Genomic DNA, 18,701 nt, shown 5'->3' with positions numbered 1-18,701 from the left:
GTTTTTTAGCTAGGTTTTTTTAATCCTTAGTTTGATGTAGAAATTAGAGACAATTGTTAAAAACTATGTTAATGCTTTCAACCAGTTTGTAACGTCGAGTAGGAAAAACAGAGAGCGAAGGTGGATCCTAAGCTGGTCAACTCGACGCTTTTCTTGTTGGAGGAAATTTTAGAAAGTTGCAACGGTGATATCATTCTACCAAAGCACAGTCGTTGTGTAGCTCTGAAAATGAACTTGTAGCAGTGGTTTCTGGTCCCGAAGAATTGGAAGGTAGCGCTTTCAAATATTTGGTAGAAATTCTCAGCTCTGTAAAAACGTGACATTCAAATGCTTTACGCATCTGTTAAACTTCACGTGTGTAAAAGTACGATACTTTTTACACAAATATTTGTTATTTATTTAGTTAAGCTAATATGTTCGTAGCCTGTATTGTTAAAAAAGTTACAATTTAATTGCGGAGTTTTAACTATTTTTTTTTATAGATCAGCTTGTAATAAAAATAAAAAAGAACTTAATATATTTTAGGTATCTTTAAGCATGCTTAATCACGGTTTTTTGATAATTTTGATTTTGCACATTAATCGTGATTTTACCGCTTGGTCGTACAATCCTTGGATCTACAATGGCACAACACCAGAGATTGAGAAGATCCTAAACGGGCGTTGTTTAGAGTACAAGTTATTCGATCCTAATAGTCGCAATCCCTCTCTATTTGTTGATGTAGATTGCGATATAGTTGGAGGCAAATTTAAAAATAGCTTTGCCTATAAAGATTCTTGTACAGACAAGTTTGATGAATCCAGTTACGACGAGTTCTTCAATGTAGTAAACAATAAAAAATCGCTAAACAACCAGGTATTTTATAAATGTTCTTTAAAATAAACATCACAATAATCACCACATTATTAACGATAAAAAGTTTAATTCCCTAATAGTATATAACCTACTGACAAATATTAGCAATGTGTTAATTGAAAGCTTTTATTTCAATATATTTCAATATACACTTATCGCCAGCGTGTATTGTATGCAAAAAAGCTAAATAAAAAAGTATTTATTTTATTATGTATGAAGTCAGATACATGTTACATATTGATATTTGCTTTATAAATAAAATAAAAAAAACAACCTTTTTCTGGATACCAAAATCCAAATCGCAAGCTATTTGACATCCGAGCAAAAATCCACGAAGTAAAATTTGTATGAGTATGAAAGATTTTATGTGTATTAAGACAAATACAATTTAAAAATAAAAATCTCAACTATTAAACTGATTTGGGCTTCAACATTTAAATACTGGCAAAATCTGAGATTTTTATGCAAATACAAAGTCTATTGTTTAATAAAACATGTTTCAAAAATTGGCTCAAACATATCATATATAAGAATTTTGATATTGTATCACCCATAAGCTATCGCCCATAAGCTATCAGGGTCTGAGAGAGGTGTCCAACATTCTACCTCTTCAGATCAACAATTGGTAAATATGTTAAGTGTCATTATTAGGAAACTTAAGGCATTGATCAACTTTAATAATTATTATTATATAAAAGACTTATTTTATTTTTTGGCATATTTTTTTAAAAATCTATGGGCTTTGTTAGATTTGTGGCATATTTCTTAAATAATGTTTAAAGCTTAACAGAATAAAAGAAAAAGTTGCCGTAATAAATTAATATATATTTTAATAAAAAATTTATATATATATATACATATCTACCTGAGAAGTTAACCCTTAAATATTATTGCTTGGATCCAGGAGGATCCAAGCAATTATGGAAGCTTTTTATTAAAGTTTATATGATTATATAAGAATATTGTATACTAGCATATGTTTATATCCATATATATTTATATTATATGCCAGTATTTAATCAATAGCAAATATATGCATAATAATTTATAATATATAATGTATTACAAATTTTTTCCTAGCCTCGGCTATCAACCTCTTTTAAATTATGAAAATTTCCCAGGGCTTTAAAAAGCCCCATATTTAGCAAGGGCAAAGCCCAATCACTTACTATTATGTCAGGTACCCTACTAATTAACATATTACAAAAAAAAAGTTAGAGCTGAAGCATTCAAGAAATTAAGCCCTATTCAGAAATGGCCAATAGAGATTGTAGTGCGATGCTACTACAGGGGATGAGCCATAGTTTTATTTGAGACAATTGGACCTACTAATTAACATATTTAAAAAAAAAAAGATTAGAGTTGAAGCATTTAAGAAATACACACACACACACACACACACACACACACACACACACACACACACACACACACACACACACACACACACACACACACACACCATCCCTTATATAGTTATATATTTATTATCTTTCTTCTAAAATTATGTGTGCATCAGATATATATTTCTGCAAACTTAATTTAAATTTCTTTTTTATATTCTGTTTTTAGTAAGTAAAGATAACTTTGATGTTTTTTTAAACATCAGAAAGTAATGATCTTAGCAAATGTCTTTGGAGGTTATAAATTAAGTTTGTATTATATTAGGAATAGAAATGTGTTCAATTGGAAATAAAATTCTTTATAAAATTTGAGATCCTTTATTATTAAAATGTTATTAAGATAACTGTTTAGCCTGGCTAAACAGTTGAAGCAGTGCTGATTTTGATTTATGAACAATTGCATACTAAAAAAAAAAACACTCTGACATTCATTATTATTTTTTATGATTTTAAACAAAAGCAATACAGATTTTATACAAAGTTGGTTTTGGCAATTGCTGATAAAAGGAATGTCAATATGGGTATTTATGCTGGAACTCAATTTAAAAAAACACATATGGTAAGCAGGGCTGGCTTTACCTTTTTTTAGTCTAACTAGGGCCCCATAATTTTCGGGACCCCAAAATGGGTTCAAAAAATGTTTGCTAGGGTTTCTAAAGAGTTATTAAAAAGTATTACTTTTATAATTGTTATGAATGCTACACAAATGTTCCCTCTAGACAATTATAACATTTTGTAAAGTTCTATTTGCACAATCATTAATGATTACAACACTAAATATCCAGATTAGTTCTGCATGAAGAAATTTGAACAAATCTATATAAAAGCCGTAGTGCTAAACTAAAGAATTGAAGATACAAGAGCAGTTTAATACTATATATATATTATATAATTGTTTTTCATTTGAAATATTTTTGAGGGTTCTGAAAATTGATTCAGACTAGGGCCCCCTGAGGGTGTAAATCAGGCTTTGTTGATTAGTTAAAATACACTGCTAGTCACAAACACTAAGTTCTAAGAAGGTTTTATGAAGTAGTTTAAAGAATTTAATGACTGCAATTATTTGTGCACAACTCTATATTATCTTTTGAAAAACTTTCGTAAACTCCTAAGGAGTTCTTTAAAAATATTGCTACTGTCAATCAATCAAATCAATCCAGTATTACAATTTGAATACAATCTTGATTTGCAGCACATCATCAAAAGAATTTCACAAAGCTATTACATTACTGGCTATCTATTTAATAATCCTACTAAATACACTTGGAAATAAGCAAAAATATCTCAATGAAACTAAAAAAATGTTGGGATGCTTGATATAATTTGCTTTGTTGTTTGTTTGTTTTTTTATTTTTTCCGTTGGCATACAAATTTTAATCCCAAAATGTTCTGACAATAAGTGATTTAGCTGCCCTAACTGTTCAGAAGTGTATGGTAGTTGTAAAAAATTTGGTAATAAAAGAAAATGACATTGTTATCATTAAATCAGGATAGGCAATAGCAGGACACAAAAGAAAAAAACATAAACAAAAAAAAGAAATACATTGACATTAAGCTTGGTGGCATAGTTTACCTAAACATGAGAATATTGAAAGAGCGCTGAAGTGTTGAAAGAATACATGAAAATTTTAATGGTATAAAAAAAGGCTTTGTTAGATCTTTTAGGTTTTTTTCTTTTTGTTTAGGCTTTGTTTTGGTCTGGCATAAAAGGCTTTGCTCATGATTACAGTCACATAAAAGATGGTGTCTACACTTTAGAGGACACTTTTTCAGGGTAATTATTTTAACAAATTAAAAAATTATTCTAACATGACATATTCTAGCAGAATTATATAATATCCTAGCAGTATTATCTAATATAATCATAAGAGTAATATATAATATCCTAGCAGTATTTTATTTTCATTTATATTCATTATTTTAAATTGTAAATTTGTAAAAATACTTTAGGTAAAATGAACAAATCAATATGTTTACTTAAGTACATATTCACTGTTATGTTTTGAATGTTTGTATTGTTAGTAAATAAAAGTTAAACTGTACTAAAAAAATGATCTTGACATAAAAACTGTAGATTTGCAAGCTTCACTTTTGGTGTTATGAAATTAAAATAAAATAAAAGTTGATAGATCAGGGTTGGCAAAAAACCAAACCCAAAAAGACCCACCTTAAAAACCCAATGAAATTTGGTTTTTTTTTAAAGGTTCTTATGGGCAGGGTAGAAAAGTATTGTTTTTGTCATGGAAGGAAATGGATACACTAAATTGTAAATTAAAAAAAGAATAAAAACTCAAAGATGGTTCTGATAATATTTTACAAACTACCTCTAAAACAATAGTAATTAGGGTTAAAAATATTGATTGTAGAGTTCTAAAGTTTCTGTTATAGATCTTCAAAACTTGCGTCACAGAAGGAATACACTATTAGAGTTGAAAGTTATTGAAAGAAAAAAGATAAAGTTTATAGAGCAAAATAACGATTGACAGGTGACTTGAAAGATTAGAAAATATATGAATCAGAAAACAAGATGAAGGAAGCAAATTCCAAAGAATTGATGTTTGAAGAAAAAAACTAGACCAATAAGAATTTTTGGAGCACTTAGGAACAGTCACAGTAAAAGGATGAGACTTAATAGAATAATGAGTCTTAATAGAATGATGAGTAACACAAGAATGAATTTTAGTGGATGACACAAGAGGCCCTAGCTCTTTAGAGCAGTGCCCATTATAGTATTTATAGAAAAGAGAAAGAGAAGCAACATTACGGTGATGTGATAATGGCTGGAGGTTGGCTGCAAATGCAGGTCCAACTATGTTTCCAATGCAATTTTGCACCTTGTCTAAAAGAGAAAGGGCATTCAAAGCATCTATACAAAGACGGTTTTGAGGATTATAGAGATAAAGAATAGAATCCGGAGTAAGAAAGTGGCAAGCACAATAATGAGATGCAACCTTAGCAGGTCCTAATTTTGCAATTGATTTGATATGTGGTCTCCAAGAAAGATTGGAAATAAGAGTTAATCCTAGGAGACGAAGGGTAAATGACTCATCAAGTACTTTACTATTCATAAATATAGGAAGATCTAGGTTGTTGCAATAACAATTAGCCAAAAAAATTGAGTTTTTTTTGAGTTAAAGTTCAGCAGCTACTGAGAGCCTTATGTTGTAGCAGAAGTGAGATCCTTCTCAAGCTCAAATGTCCCCTCCAAGCAATCAGAGTGTGTTGGCTTACTATCAAGACAAGAATAAATAATAGTATCATCAGCAAACAATGCCACCTTGTGAGGATTTCTAAAAGATCGTTAATTTAAATTAAAAAGAGTATAGGGCCAAGGATAGAACCTTGAGGAACCCCTGAAGTTACAGAATATAAAGAGTGCTGACCATCAAGGACAACTTTTATACTATAATTGGTAAGGAAGGATTCAATAATCTTGAAGTTGTTACCTGATACACCCTAAAAAGAAAGCTTATGGTCAAGACCAGCATGCCAAACTTTATCAAAGGCTTTAGAAATGTCAAGAACGATAGCCTTAGCCTCTCCACATCTATCTAATGCACAATTAGACCTATCGGTTATTACCATTAACAAATTAGCAGTAGAACGAGAAGATCGAAATCCATATTGATGATCAGCAAGTAAGTTATTAGATTCAAGATGAGAGATTAAGTGTTTGTTAATTAAAGTCTCAAAAACCTTGCTTATGATAGGAAGAAGACTAATGGGATGGTAGTTAGGCGAGTTAAATCGCTCTCCAGAATTTTTGAAAATAGGAATAACAGATGCCGCTTTCCAGTATGATCGAAAACAAGACTCGGATAAGCGCTTGTTAAATAGTTTTAAAAGTATAGATAATAGCTCCAGAAAACACTTCCATTAGACTATAACAGGTATGTTGTCCGGACCACAAGCTATAGAAGGGTCTAAACAGGAAATTACTTTGGATGCAGAAGCTGGAGAGATATCAAAGTCAGGCAATGGACTAACTTGTTTGTTGGCTATATCAGGTAGAACGCGACTAGTGGAATCAAGAGATAATATTGATGAGAAATTTTTAGCAAACAATTCAACCTTGTCTTTAGGTGAAGTGACAAAATCTGAACCATACAAGAGAGGTGGAATAACAGATTTGCCTTTATTATATATACTGTTAGATTCTCCAGTCACAAGGGTCTAATTTTTGAGATGAAAAATTTGAGATTTTGTGACCTGAGAATAGTGGGCTTTGTCAGCAAATTTGTCAGCAGGAAGGTGAAAGATTTCTACCTAAGGGCCATCATGAAGAAAATCACAGAAAGAGTCCAAGTCAGCTTTAAGGTAGTTATAAGTGATATAATAATAGGGGGATTCTGATGATAAGAAGAATGAGATAATAGTTTTAGAGAGATCAAACTGTGATCAGAAGCACTAAAGGGTGAATGTGGAGGAACTGAGCACTGACTAGAATCAGAAACAAGACATGAGTCGAGTAGAGAAGGTAAATGTTTCGGGTTGTCTGGAAAAAAGTTGGAAAGTTGACTATTTGAGTTAGACATTGAGAAAGGCAAAAGTTGTTAACCTTAATGGCTGCAGAGTCACTGACACTAGAGCCAAGCAATTCAGTGTGATGAGCATTAAAGTCACCAACAACAACGATATTAGCTGAAAGATATAGAGTTAAGTGATGCTTTTTGATATTAGCTGAAGGAAATGTGATAGAGTGAAGTGGTGTTAAACGAAAGCGCATAAAAAAATAGCCTATGGATTCAAACCTAGTTTCCTGATGTAAATACCCAGGCCAAGCATGTGAATATTGAGTTCTTTACGAATTAAAGGAAAATAACCATTAGCACTAAGATCACAAGATGAGACAGCTGAACTCAAATTAGTCTCACAAAGAGCAAGTAGGTCTGGTGAGCTTTGCAAGAAATAAGACTCAACAGAAGAAATGTTTCTTCAAAGACCACAAATATTAGTGAATGATAGATTTAGAGAACTTGGCGATGATGATAGATTTTTGTGTTTTATAGTTTTTTATACTAGTCATTTTTGAATTTGTTAAAGAACAAGACTCAAAGCACAGATAGTACTCATTACACTATTTAATAGTCCAAGCAATTGCCTCATTACTATTAATAAACCTAAGCAGTATCAAAGGGCTCCAAATGTGGCCTCGACAATTTACACTAAAAGTACAAACAGGGACTCCATCCATGCACAACTGTTAGTACTCTGATATTTTACAGCTGTTAATGGAATCAACCTCTATTAGAGCTACCACAGAGTTCTGGAAACCGGACTACCATCTGGCCTCAGAGCCATAAAACTGAGTTTTAGAGCTGTACCCTCAATAGGAAATAATAGAATGAGTTGCCTAGTAATATAAACAGAGACACAAGCAAAACACATGCATTGAGTCAATAAGATTCAGCATTCAACATCCTAAACTGAAAACAATATATTATAAATAGATCTATGCCAGCTTAGTAGGTGAAGAAGGGGTGCAACGCTGGTCAACAGATAGAATCTGTTTACCCCTTAAGTCTTTGCCAAGGAGGCCTTTTACAAGATAGTTGCTCAAGATGAGTTTTTTTTATCAAGACACCATCTCTAGCCTTTAATCAACCAAGGCAGGGGGTGTTTTAAGTTGGAGTTGGCTTCTCCTAGCCTTTGCCTATAAAAGCATATTCTACAAGACAGCAGGACATGAAGCAGGTCGTACTGGGTTACATGTTACCAGTAGCAGTTTAACCTGACCTGACACTTAGGGCTTAAATTCTATTAAACTTAATAGAGATACAACAAAAAAAATTTTTTAAACAGGTATAAGATCTTAAAGTTAATTTTACAAAAGTGTTCTTGTCTAGCATTAAGTTTTTTTTATTCCAAATCAATTAAAGTGATTTAACGTTCATTTTCAATAACAACTTTAGCTGATAAAACTTCCTTGTAAACTAAGTTTTTAATAGTTCCACCAATTTCATCATGGGGTTCTTTAAACTGTGCCTCACTATTACTACAAGTCAATATAATATTTTCTGGGTAACAAGAGAATGACCAAAAGTCAAATTGAGATCGGAACTGACCAGCACATCCATCACTCCATAAATGGAAAGTAGAAACTGATGGAGCTGTACCTTTGACCATGCTAATTAGCCAGTTTGTAAATGCAACATTAAAATTTTTATCAAGTTTACCATTCTGAACTGTAATATTTTTATGAAAGTAACAAGCTGCTGCGAATATGGTAAAATGTTCATGCCCAAAATAAGTACTATGGATCTTGTGGAGTTGTTTAATTTCATAGGTTTTAGAAAATCCACACTAATAATTACTTCATCTTCTTTGAGATTTGCTTTCAGTATGTTTGAAAATTGATGACAAATATATTTATGCTTTCTCAATTTGCTACCATCAAGCATTTCTGATAAAAGCATTGAAGCTTCGTCACCAGTAGATTCTTCTTGAACTTTTTTTTTCAATTCTTGACACAAATCAGATATTATGGTTCTTCCCGGAAATTTTAAACAATTTCATGCATACGAGTGACTTGACAGAGCATACACCAAGTTCCACAAAATCCAGTGGTTCAGCTGGCAGATTTTCAATAATTCCATTTTTTCTTTTCTTTGATGAAATATTTTTTTATTGTCTGTAGCAAAAGTTGATCAATTTTCCAGGTTTCACATCGACAATCATCTTCTGGTGTTTTACTTAGCATAATCAAGTTATTTTAAGCATTGATAACTTCTTGTAACTGATGATAAGTGATTTTAATGTCATTCTTTTTGTTAAATAAGTAAACAAGTTCCCTTGTATGTAAAAAGCATGTATTGCTTTGAACGATAGACTTTGACATCATCAGATTTCTCTCTTTACTGCCTGGGGAACAATAGCTTATAGCTGGTTGTTCTAAAAATTGAACTACTTTTTCTCTGTTTACCTGTATTATTGACAGCCTTCCAGTTTTGAAAGACAGCTGTTTTTTTTTCTTGGTGATAAACTTTACACAAGACCAGATAATACTTTAACTTAAAGTGGTCTTTTTTTTGACATTTTGTTTTAATTTGGCTAATAAACAATAAGTGACTTGATTAGTTGTTTCATCTCTGTGTACTGTTTACATCTAAAAATAAGAAAATGCTTATCCAAAGAGATAAAATGCTTATCCAAAGAGATAAAATGCTTATCCAAAGAGATAAAATGCTTATCCAAAGAGATAAAATGCTTATCCAAAGAGATAAAATGCTTATCCAAAGAGATAAAATGCTTATCCAAAGAGATAAAATGAGTAAAAATAAACATAATAATAAAATACGTAAGGAATTTTAATTAATCATATAATAAATAACATAAAAAAATTAAGAATTAAATTGCATCGTTTTACAATAAAAGCAAAAATATTTCCAATTAAAAAGAGCAAATTACAGATAAAATAATATTTACCTGTTTATTTTTCAAAGCTCTTTCTAACTTTTTTCTTTCTCTCTTCTTTTAACTTAGATTCATATTTTTTTTGTGTATTTCTTTAAAAGTTCTAACTTTGCCTTCTTTCGCTCCCTCTTTTTTTTTTAAGATTTCTCATTATTAGTTTCCTTGAGTCTAAATACATATTCTTTCTGTCTTTGAACCAAGCTTTCCCATATTTTTTTAATAAGTTATAGTCTGAAAGTAAAAATTAGCAAAAAATCATAAAATACAGTTATACAACTATAAAATGAACTTAATCTAGAAGTAATCCAATTGTCGGAAGGAAACCAAATTCAATCCCTATAAAAAATGTTTACCATGTGTTTGGCTTGATCTGCAATCAAATTTTATTAGAGTTCGTTAAAATCTAATACTCTGTAGAATTTAAGAAAGTCATCATTTAAACGGCTGATAAGAAAAAACCTTTTACTCAAAATTTGTCATGGAAGGATTTATATTCAATAGTGAAATCTTTCAAAAAATTTAGATGCATTCTAGATCTTCTAAGTTAAATTTATTATGTTTGTCCTTCTGTGACAATGAATATGATTAAAGGTTTACATTAAAGGCTGGGTGTGGGCAACTAACAGTCCTATATTTATCTTTGAAGTTAAAATTGTAAATTTAACTATTCTGCTAATGAAAAATGTATGTTAGAATTGTTAGAACATGTTTGTTTTTTCATGTTTTATGTCACTACTTTTTAATCCTGCCCTTTTTTACAACAGATAAGTCTCTTTCTAGCTTTTGTCAATCCTATATAATAAATAAATTGCTACTTATTGTGTAAATTACTTACATCTTGTTTATAAACCTTCTTGATGTGTTTTTTTGTTAAGCTTAACAGAGAGATGTGAATGCTGCTTCATGCAGTTTTTAGATGCACACACACGCACAAAAGAAAACAAATTAATGCATTAATTACTCTCATATTAATAAAAACAAATATAAATAAAAAATTTATTTATTCAGGTATCTTATAAATGATTTATCTTGGTGTGGTTGCAAACCTAAAACACCAGACTGTATTGATGGAGTAAACTATGTGCGTTGTAATAAATCATGCAATAGTCCATCTGATTCTTTTTGGTCTAGAGCATCAAGAACTGTATGTAATTTTTTTTTTTTTAAATTTTGTTTTTCTGGTTAAAGTCTTTTTTTACTTAATTTTTTTTTTAAAGACTTTATTTTTTTATAGAATCTTTACTAATATTTATATATTATACATCAGTTAACTGTATGCAGTTATATGGATTTTGGGGTAAAAAATGTACATTTATGTGGGTTTTAGGGTAGAAGTTTTATAACAATTATAACAACCCATATATAACCCATGATATAAAGGTTATATATCAATTATAACAACCCATCATAGGTAAACAGTTTTGGATTAGTGCAACTAATGTCTCAGTTATTAAACCCAAGTCACTTAATTTAAATAGTAAAATACAATATCTCAGACACTGTAGCTAAATGCTGACAAAACATATTTTTATGGCTAACCTCACCTATAGTCACCTATATAATACCCATCATTAAGATAAACACATTATTTTGTTATTAGTTTGCTGAAAATGCAAATGGGACAGCTTATGTGATGGTAAACGGATCAACTGCTGAAAACATTACAGCTTATTATAATGGAAGGTAAGATTTTGATAAAAGGTAATGTAAGTTTGATATATATCACTTAGTCTATAAATGTATAAACATTTAAATTAAGCGAAGTTGTATAAAAGTTTCAAAAATAATACTTTTACAAAAAACATCGACAAAAAAATTATAATAAAAAAAATCCAAGGCACTTTTTTCATTTTCAGTTAAAAGATGTAATTTTCTATGCAGTAAAATCTAAAATATTTTTATAAAATGATGGTTGTTAATAATAATATTAGAGACCTATTAATATTAATATTAGGGAATCAGTCAAGGTTCTTAAGCAATGATTATAAATATTTTTTGTTCAAAATTTTTTAATCTAGTGTCATTTTATAATATAGTACACATTAAGGGACATGTAGCAGATGTTTTTAAAAATGTTGATTTTTGAACCACCCTAACATATCCTCATTTAATTTCTCTTGGTTTTGTTGGACATTTGAACTCAAGCTGTTGATCATAATAATCACATTACCTCTTAGACTTTTGTCCATTTTTGCTTTTGAAACAGAAAAGAGAATTTTGCTTAAACATCAATAAACAGATGATTATCACTAGAGCTGCTCTAGCTTGACAGTACATACCTAACAAACCTAATTTAATTGGATTAAAAAACTTTTTATGGGCTGATGCTATAGGCTTAGTGTTAGATTTTATTGTTGATCAGGGTATACAAAACTTCAATTCAGTCTTGAACCATGGGATTAGTGGTGGATTGGTCATCAAACAGAGGTATTACCACCAGGTAATACATTTGTTGTGATGGCCACTACACTAAGATTCTTGTGATTAAATATATGGTTACTGAAAACCTTTGCATAACTGGAAACATTATAAAAAATTCTGTTCCAAAATTTGTAAATTAGATGTCAAATGAAAAAGATCTTGCTTGTCATAGAAAAAAATCAGCTGATATGACTGTTTAAGAAGATCTGAAAATATGTGTTGTGAACTTATCCATGGTTTTTTGTGTGCATATTTTGATAACTTGCAAGGTTAAAAAATGCACTAATTTCTTAACTCTTTTTTGTCTGTCATGGTCTGATATTTAGGACATCATTAATTATGTATAATTAGTCATATAAAGAAGTTGTGCATTTTTTTAGTGCAATATATGATCATAACTAAGGTCAATAATATATTATAAATATAATATAATCAAATCAAAATCAAATCAAATATATTTCGAAATAAGTTATAACATTTCAAGGAAATTTACAATAGTACAAGTACTAATATAAAGTAAAACCTGAATATACAACATAACGTTATAGTCAATAATGAAAATAGTAATAATAACTGATATCAATAATACTAATTATAATAACAATAACAATAATAATAATAACTGTATTAAGAACAATAATATCAACAACAACAACAACAAACAACAATAATAATAACAACATTAAAGATAACAATTATATTAAACATAGAATTTCACAAGTAAAGACAATATCAGCCGCAACAAAAGTTCATTAAATAATGACAGCGACAAGAAAGATTTAGTACAAAGTAGAGAATAGTTGAATGAAAAGAGATAAATAGATAGATAAATAAAGAATTACAAAATAGTAATACTAGTATTAATAATATTAGAATGAAAAATTTAATAATAAAAAAAAATTTAAAAATGGCAGATAGAAAAGCAAAGGAATTAGATGAAGATGGATAAGTAAAGAATTTCAAAGTGTTAAAAATATCAAATTTAAAACTGAAGGATCACGAATTGATAGATATAATAAAGAATTTCAATATTATTTGCAGAAATATTAAATTGTAAATTTTTATCATAATGATTTTTAAATCATAATGATTGTCAGTCAGTAAGTGTTAGACTCATGATAAGAATATTGTTGATCAATAATAGAGATAATAAAAGATAACTGATTAGACAATAATTGGAGGGGTCAGAATGATCACCAGGGTTTTTAAAAATTGGAATCACAGATGCCATTTTCCACTAGGCATGAAAATAAGATTTTGTTAAGTACTTATTAAGAAAAGCTTTGAAAGAATTGGAGAGAGTTTTTGAGAACACTTTTTTAAGACTATGGCAGAAAACATTACAGCTTATTATAATGGAAGGTAAGACTTTGATAAAAGGTAATGTAAGTTTGATATATATTTCTTAGGAATGAGTAGAAGAGTTTAATTGAGAAATTAAGTTGAGAAAATTTATCTAAGGAAACCAGAGCGATTTGAATGTCTAACAAAAAGTTAACCTGTTTAACTGAAATGACAGAAAAAGTCAATGGTCATTAGATCAAGAGTCAAGTTAGAAAAAAAGTTCTTTGCAAATAGTTCTGCTTTATTTTTAGGATAAGTAATAAGACCCATAAATTAGAGATGGAATGTTAGACTTACCTTTAATGGCCTGTTAATGACGCTGTTGGAGGTTTTTGATAACTAATATAAGACAAGCTTTAGTAAACTGTGAATAGTAAAGCTTTGCATCAGACAGCGTCTTTTTACATTTATTTCTTGCAATAATAAAAAGGTGTTAGTTCTCAAGAGAGTTGTTCATTTAAAAAAGATATAAAACAAAAAAACAGTTATGATAAGATATAATAGCTGCATGAGAAAGTGAAAACCATGGAGTAAAATGTGGCTTGACTTGGAACTGACAAGAGTGAATAAAAGCTTTGATACCTGCCTGGATCCAGAAGGTTTTGTAGGATGCACATTTATTAGCCCAAGGTTCGTCATGAAAAAAATCACAAAAAGAATCACAGACAGCTTTAGTATAACAAAAGTTAAGTAAGTAGTACAATTATAAGGCAAGCCCAAAGAAGAAGTATGAGATGTAAGATTTATAGAGATCATTGAATGGTCTGAACCACCTAAAGAAGAATAAGGAAAAACAAGACACAAATCAAGGAGTGAAGGTAAATGATTTGAGTTGTCTGAAAATTGAGTCTTAAAGTTAACTGAGTAAGAGATTGAAAAATACAGAAGTTATTCAGTGTGATGAGCATTAAAGTCACCAATCACATCAGTATTGGCAGATGGGTAAAGAGAAAGGACATGGTCAATTTAATCAGAAATTATATCTAAAAGAGTGCGGTTTTGAGAAGGAAAACCGTAAAGAACAAAGAGAAACCTCAAACCTGATTTCTTGACAAGTAGGTGAATTGATGCCTAAATATACCCCTGAGCCAAACATGTGACTATTTGAGTCTTTATGAATCAAAGGATAGTACCCATCAATACTAAGATCTGAAGAAGGAACAGCTGAATTTAAATTAGTCTTACAAAAAGCAAGCAAGTCTGGTGAATTTTGCAATTGTTAAGATTCAACTGATGGAAAGTTACTTCAAAGACAGGTGGTTGTTGTGATTTTTTATGTTTATAAAAAATGGTTACTTTAGGCAATGGTTAAGTTAAAGAGAACTTGACTCATTCACCAATAGAGTATGGCATTCCAAGCAATGAGCTATGCAGTTGTCTCACTCCTGCTAATTAATTTAAAGTTGTAACTTAGTGCTCCTTATGTGGCCTTGACAATGCACATCAAGAGCACTCGAGTTTGATTGGCTTAAAGTACTTGAGTTTGATTGGCTTAAAGTACTTGAGTTTGATTGGCTTAAAGTACTTGAGTTTGATTGGCCTAAAGTAGCCTCTTTCTTTTTTATGTCAGTGAGCCGGTAATTAACTATTTTAAAATGAATTGTAGGAATGGATGTACTGTTCCATAGTTCCAATATACTGTTCCATAGTTCCATTTGTGATTTTATTAATAGTTGTTGCATTTAGTGTATTTGGATTTTATTAATAATTGTTGCATTCTTTTTATTTGGTATAGAGTGGCTACTTTCTCTCCAGATTTTAATGCCTGATGTTGAAGATTGATTTGAAACATTGTTTTTTGTTGTAGTTGAATTCAATTTCATTATCTGATTTACACTCAAAAAATTCTTTTTATTTTTAAGTAATAATCTTGTATATCTTGAGCCCATATCTTGAACAATCTGAGCCCCTCTTCTTACAATCTGAGCCCCAAAAATTTGATAGGATGCAATGGTCAACAATATTGAGTCTATGATCAAAATTTCAGATGGATAAGGGGAAATGGTTTAAAAAGTAGTCACAAAATTTGACTGCAAGCAAACACGCAAAACCACAGTTAATAGTAAGAAGTTTAAAAAATGGGACGGTTGCATTTTCTTTCTTTTTTTTTTTTTTTTTTTTTTGCGCTAACTACTTTTACGCAAAATACTACAGTTTTTCTTGTAAATATTTACAATAAAAACCATTCCACCCCTATATATATATTTTTTTGTAATGGACTGCTTAAATTCTTTAAATCTAAATCAGATATGCTGTATGTAGGACTTGATATTGTTGTGCGTATAGAAATTGTGCATATATTTTCAGTTACGCATCAAGAATTCATCTTTTCTCATTGGCCAAAAGAAAATTTCAACTGGTCAATGTAAATGCATGTATCTGACTTTGTTCACTTACATGTTATGCAATCCCTATCCACCATAATTCATCATAAAAATGTTCAATATAGTCCATGTTTTTAATCTACAATGAAAGCTCTTAATTATTTTTGTTTTTTTGAATAATATCAAATACTTCAGCATATGTACTCACACTTGTTTTTTTACAACTTATTCTATTTGAACTCTCTCTCTCTCTCTCTCTCTCTCTCTCTCTCTCTCTCTCTCTCTCTCTCTATATATATATATATATATATATATATATATATATATATATATATATATATATATATATATATATATATATATATATATATGTATATATATATATTTATATATATATATATATATATATATACATATATATATATATATATACACATATATTTATATATATACATATATATACATATATAGATATATATATATATATATATATATATATATATATATATATATATATATATATAGATTTATATATATAGATATATATATATATATATATACATATATATACATATATATACATATATATACATATATATACATATATATACATATATATACATATATATACATATATATAGTATATATATATATATATATATATATATATATATATAGATATATATATATATAGATATATATATATATATATATATATATATATATATATATATATATATATGTATATATATATATATATATATATATATATGTATATATAATATATATAGATATAGATATAGATATAGATATATATATATATATATATATATATATATATATATATATATATATATATATATATATATATATATATATATATATGTATATATATATATATATAGATATAGATATAGATATAGATATATATATATATATATATATATATATATATATATATATATATATATATATATATATATTGCCGACTTAATTTCTATGTTTTATGGTAAGACCTTTGTATCAAATTTTTTTTGCCGACCTCTAAAAGATTGAGGTCAGCAAATTATTGCTGACCTATTTTTTTCTAATTCAGAGGGTTATATATATATATATATATATATATATATATATAATATATATATATATATATATATATATATATATATATATATATTTATATATATATATATATATATATATATATATGTATATATATACATATATATATATGTATGTATGTATATATATATATATATATATATATATATATATATATATATATATATATATATATATATATTATATATATATATATATATAATACATATAATATCTGCGAGTGTCTAAATCCATTATTTACTCAATAAAACTACCAAATATTTCATATTAAAGATCTAATTGCTCTAAGTTCATAGTTCATTTTTTATTAAAACTAATCAAAATCAAGTTGTTAAATTATGAATTTAACAATTTAATCATCTAAAATTGCAAAAAGTAAAAACTTAAAAAAAGTTGTATCATTTGTTTGATGTCATTTATTAAAAGATTTTTTATATGTAAAAAAATATTGCTGTTCAAGTAAATTTTATGAGTTCAAAGAATGTTTTAAGAACTTTTTTTCTCAAATTACACAAATGGTCACATTAAAAATGGTTACGGAAATTCCCTGAAAGGTCAACAAGGCAAACAGCATTAAATGAATCTTTCTTGGTGGCACTTACAATGTCATTCTTCTAACACTCATAAATTCTTTTGCACATAAGTATGTTCAAGAGGCGACAAAGAGTGCTTTTCTGTTTTTTTGATCTGAGTTAATCGATTAAATGGTTCTGTTTGATATTGTTATTTTCACCCAGACCTGCCACGAAGTGTCCATATCAAAGCTCGCTTTCCGACTCAATATATGTTTTTCAATATGATACTTGCCATAGTGCAACATACTTTGCAAAAGTTAGTTTTAATCTCTTTCATAATAAATTTACTTTGTCTTCTCTGACTTGAATCATAGTAATAATTTATTTAAACCCACTAATTACATTATCAAAAGTATTTTTCGAAACCTGAAACCATTGCATAATTTGTCTTAAATTGATTTCCTCCTTTTTCCTTGGTCGCAACAATATACTTACAAAGTAAAAAGAAACTTTTTAACAGCATTTAGAAATTCATGTGGTTTTTGGTCGATCAGTGATCAAAAGATCAAAAATGCACTTAAATTAATTATGCATTTTAAAACCATAAGCACTTGAAATTAAAAAATAATAATAACTTTTTTCCTTTCAAGAACAATAGAAAAATAAGTTTACTTTAGTCTTTCATGCCTTAAAGTAGTTTTTTTAAGTTTTAGTAAGAATGAAAAAGAAATTGTTTTTATTCAAAGAAATTTTTTATTTAAAAAAAAAAAATTTTTTCAAAATTATTCAAAGCTCAAGATTGCAGATGATCGCAGCCACACTTCTCTGGGTAGTTAGCAGACACTGTAGACTAAAAAATATTAAAATATAGAAAAAGTACAAATTGGAATAATTTTTTTTTTTTCATCAAAGTTGAAATTTAGTAACAATTGTGATGAATTATTTTACTTTAAATGCATAAAAGTTATAGTAATAAATTTTTCAGGAAATGTTTTATTTTTATTTTTAATAGCCTATATCAGGCATGTCAAACTCAATTTGGTATGGGGGCCTCTTTAGCCTAAGGAAATATTATAAGGGCCGCTCAAGCTAATACTTATTTTTCTTATGAATGAAGTGTAACTCTTCAACCCAAACTGTCCTTTTGCTAAGGTTTGAAGTAAACAAGATTATAATTATATTTAAAATCTACCAAATCACTGCAATATTATTAAAAAAAGTACAGAAGTTTAATTTTGCATTATTTATTTCACACAATAAGAACACAATAAAAATGAACAAGGAGTATTTTGTAATAATAATAA

At 28.4% G+C, this 18,701-nt stretch overlaps 1 protein-coding gene across 1 annotated transcript in view; it reads left to right on the top strand.

Moving 5' to 3' along the window:
• Window positions 1-352: 352 nt before the first annotated feature.
• LOC101234797 (ADP-ribosyl cyclase/cyclic ADP-ribose hydrolase) overlaps window positions 353-18,701 on the top strand; it is a 43,797-nt gene continuing 25,448 nt past the window's right edge. The window contains exons 1-4 of the mRNA XM_065814118.1: window positions 353-855; window positions 3,944-4,032; window positions 10,680-10,815; window positions 11,272-11,354. Of these exons, the coding sequence (XP_065670190.1) occupies window positions 538-855; window positions 3,944-4,032; window positions 10,680-10,815; window positions 11,272-11,354 (626 nt within the window). The 5' untranslated portion in view covers window positions 353-537. The remainder of the gene's footprint in view (window positions 856-3,943; window positions 4,033-10,679; window positions 10,816-11,271; window positions 11,355-18,701) is intronic.

The sequence above is a fragment of the Hydra vulgaris genome, chromosome 12, assembly GCF_038396675.1.
Source record: "Hydra vulgaris chromosome 12, alternate assembly HydraT2T_AEP".
Taxonomy (NCBI): Eukaryota; Metazoa; Cnidaria; class Hydrozoa; order Anthoathecata; family Hydridae; genus Hydra; species Hydra vulgaris.
The sequence above is the reverse complement of the archived record's forward strand: the minus strand, read 5'-3'. Positions and strand labels throughout refer to the sequence as shown.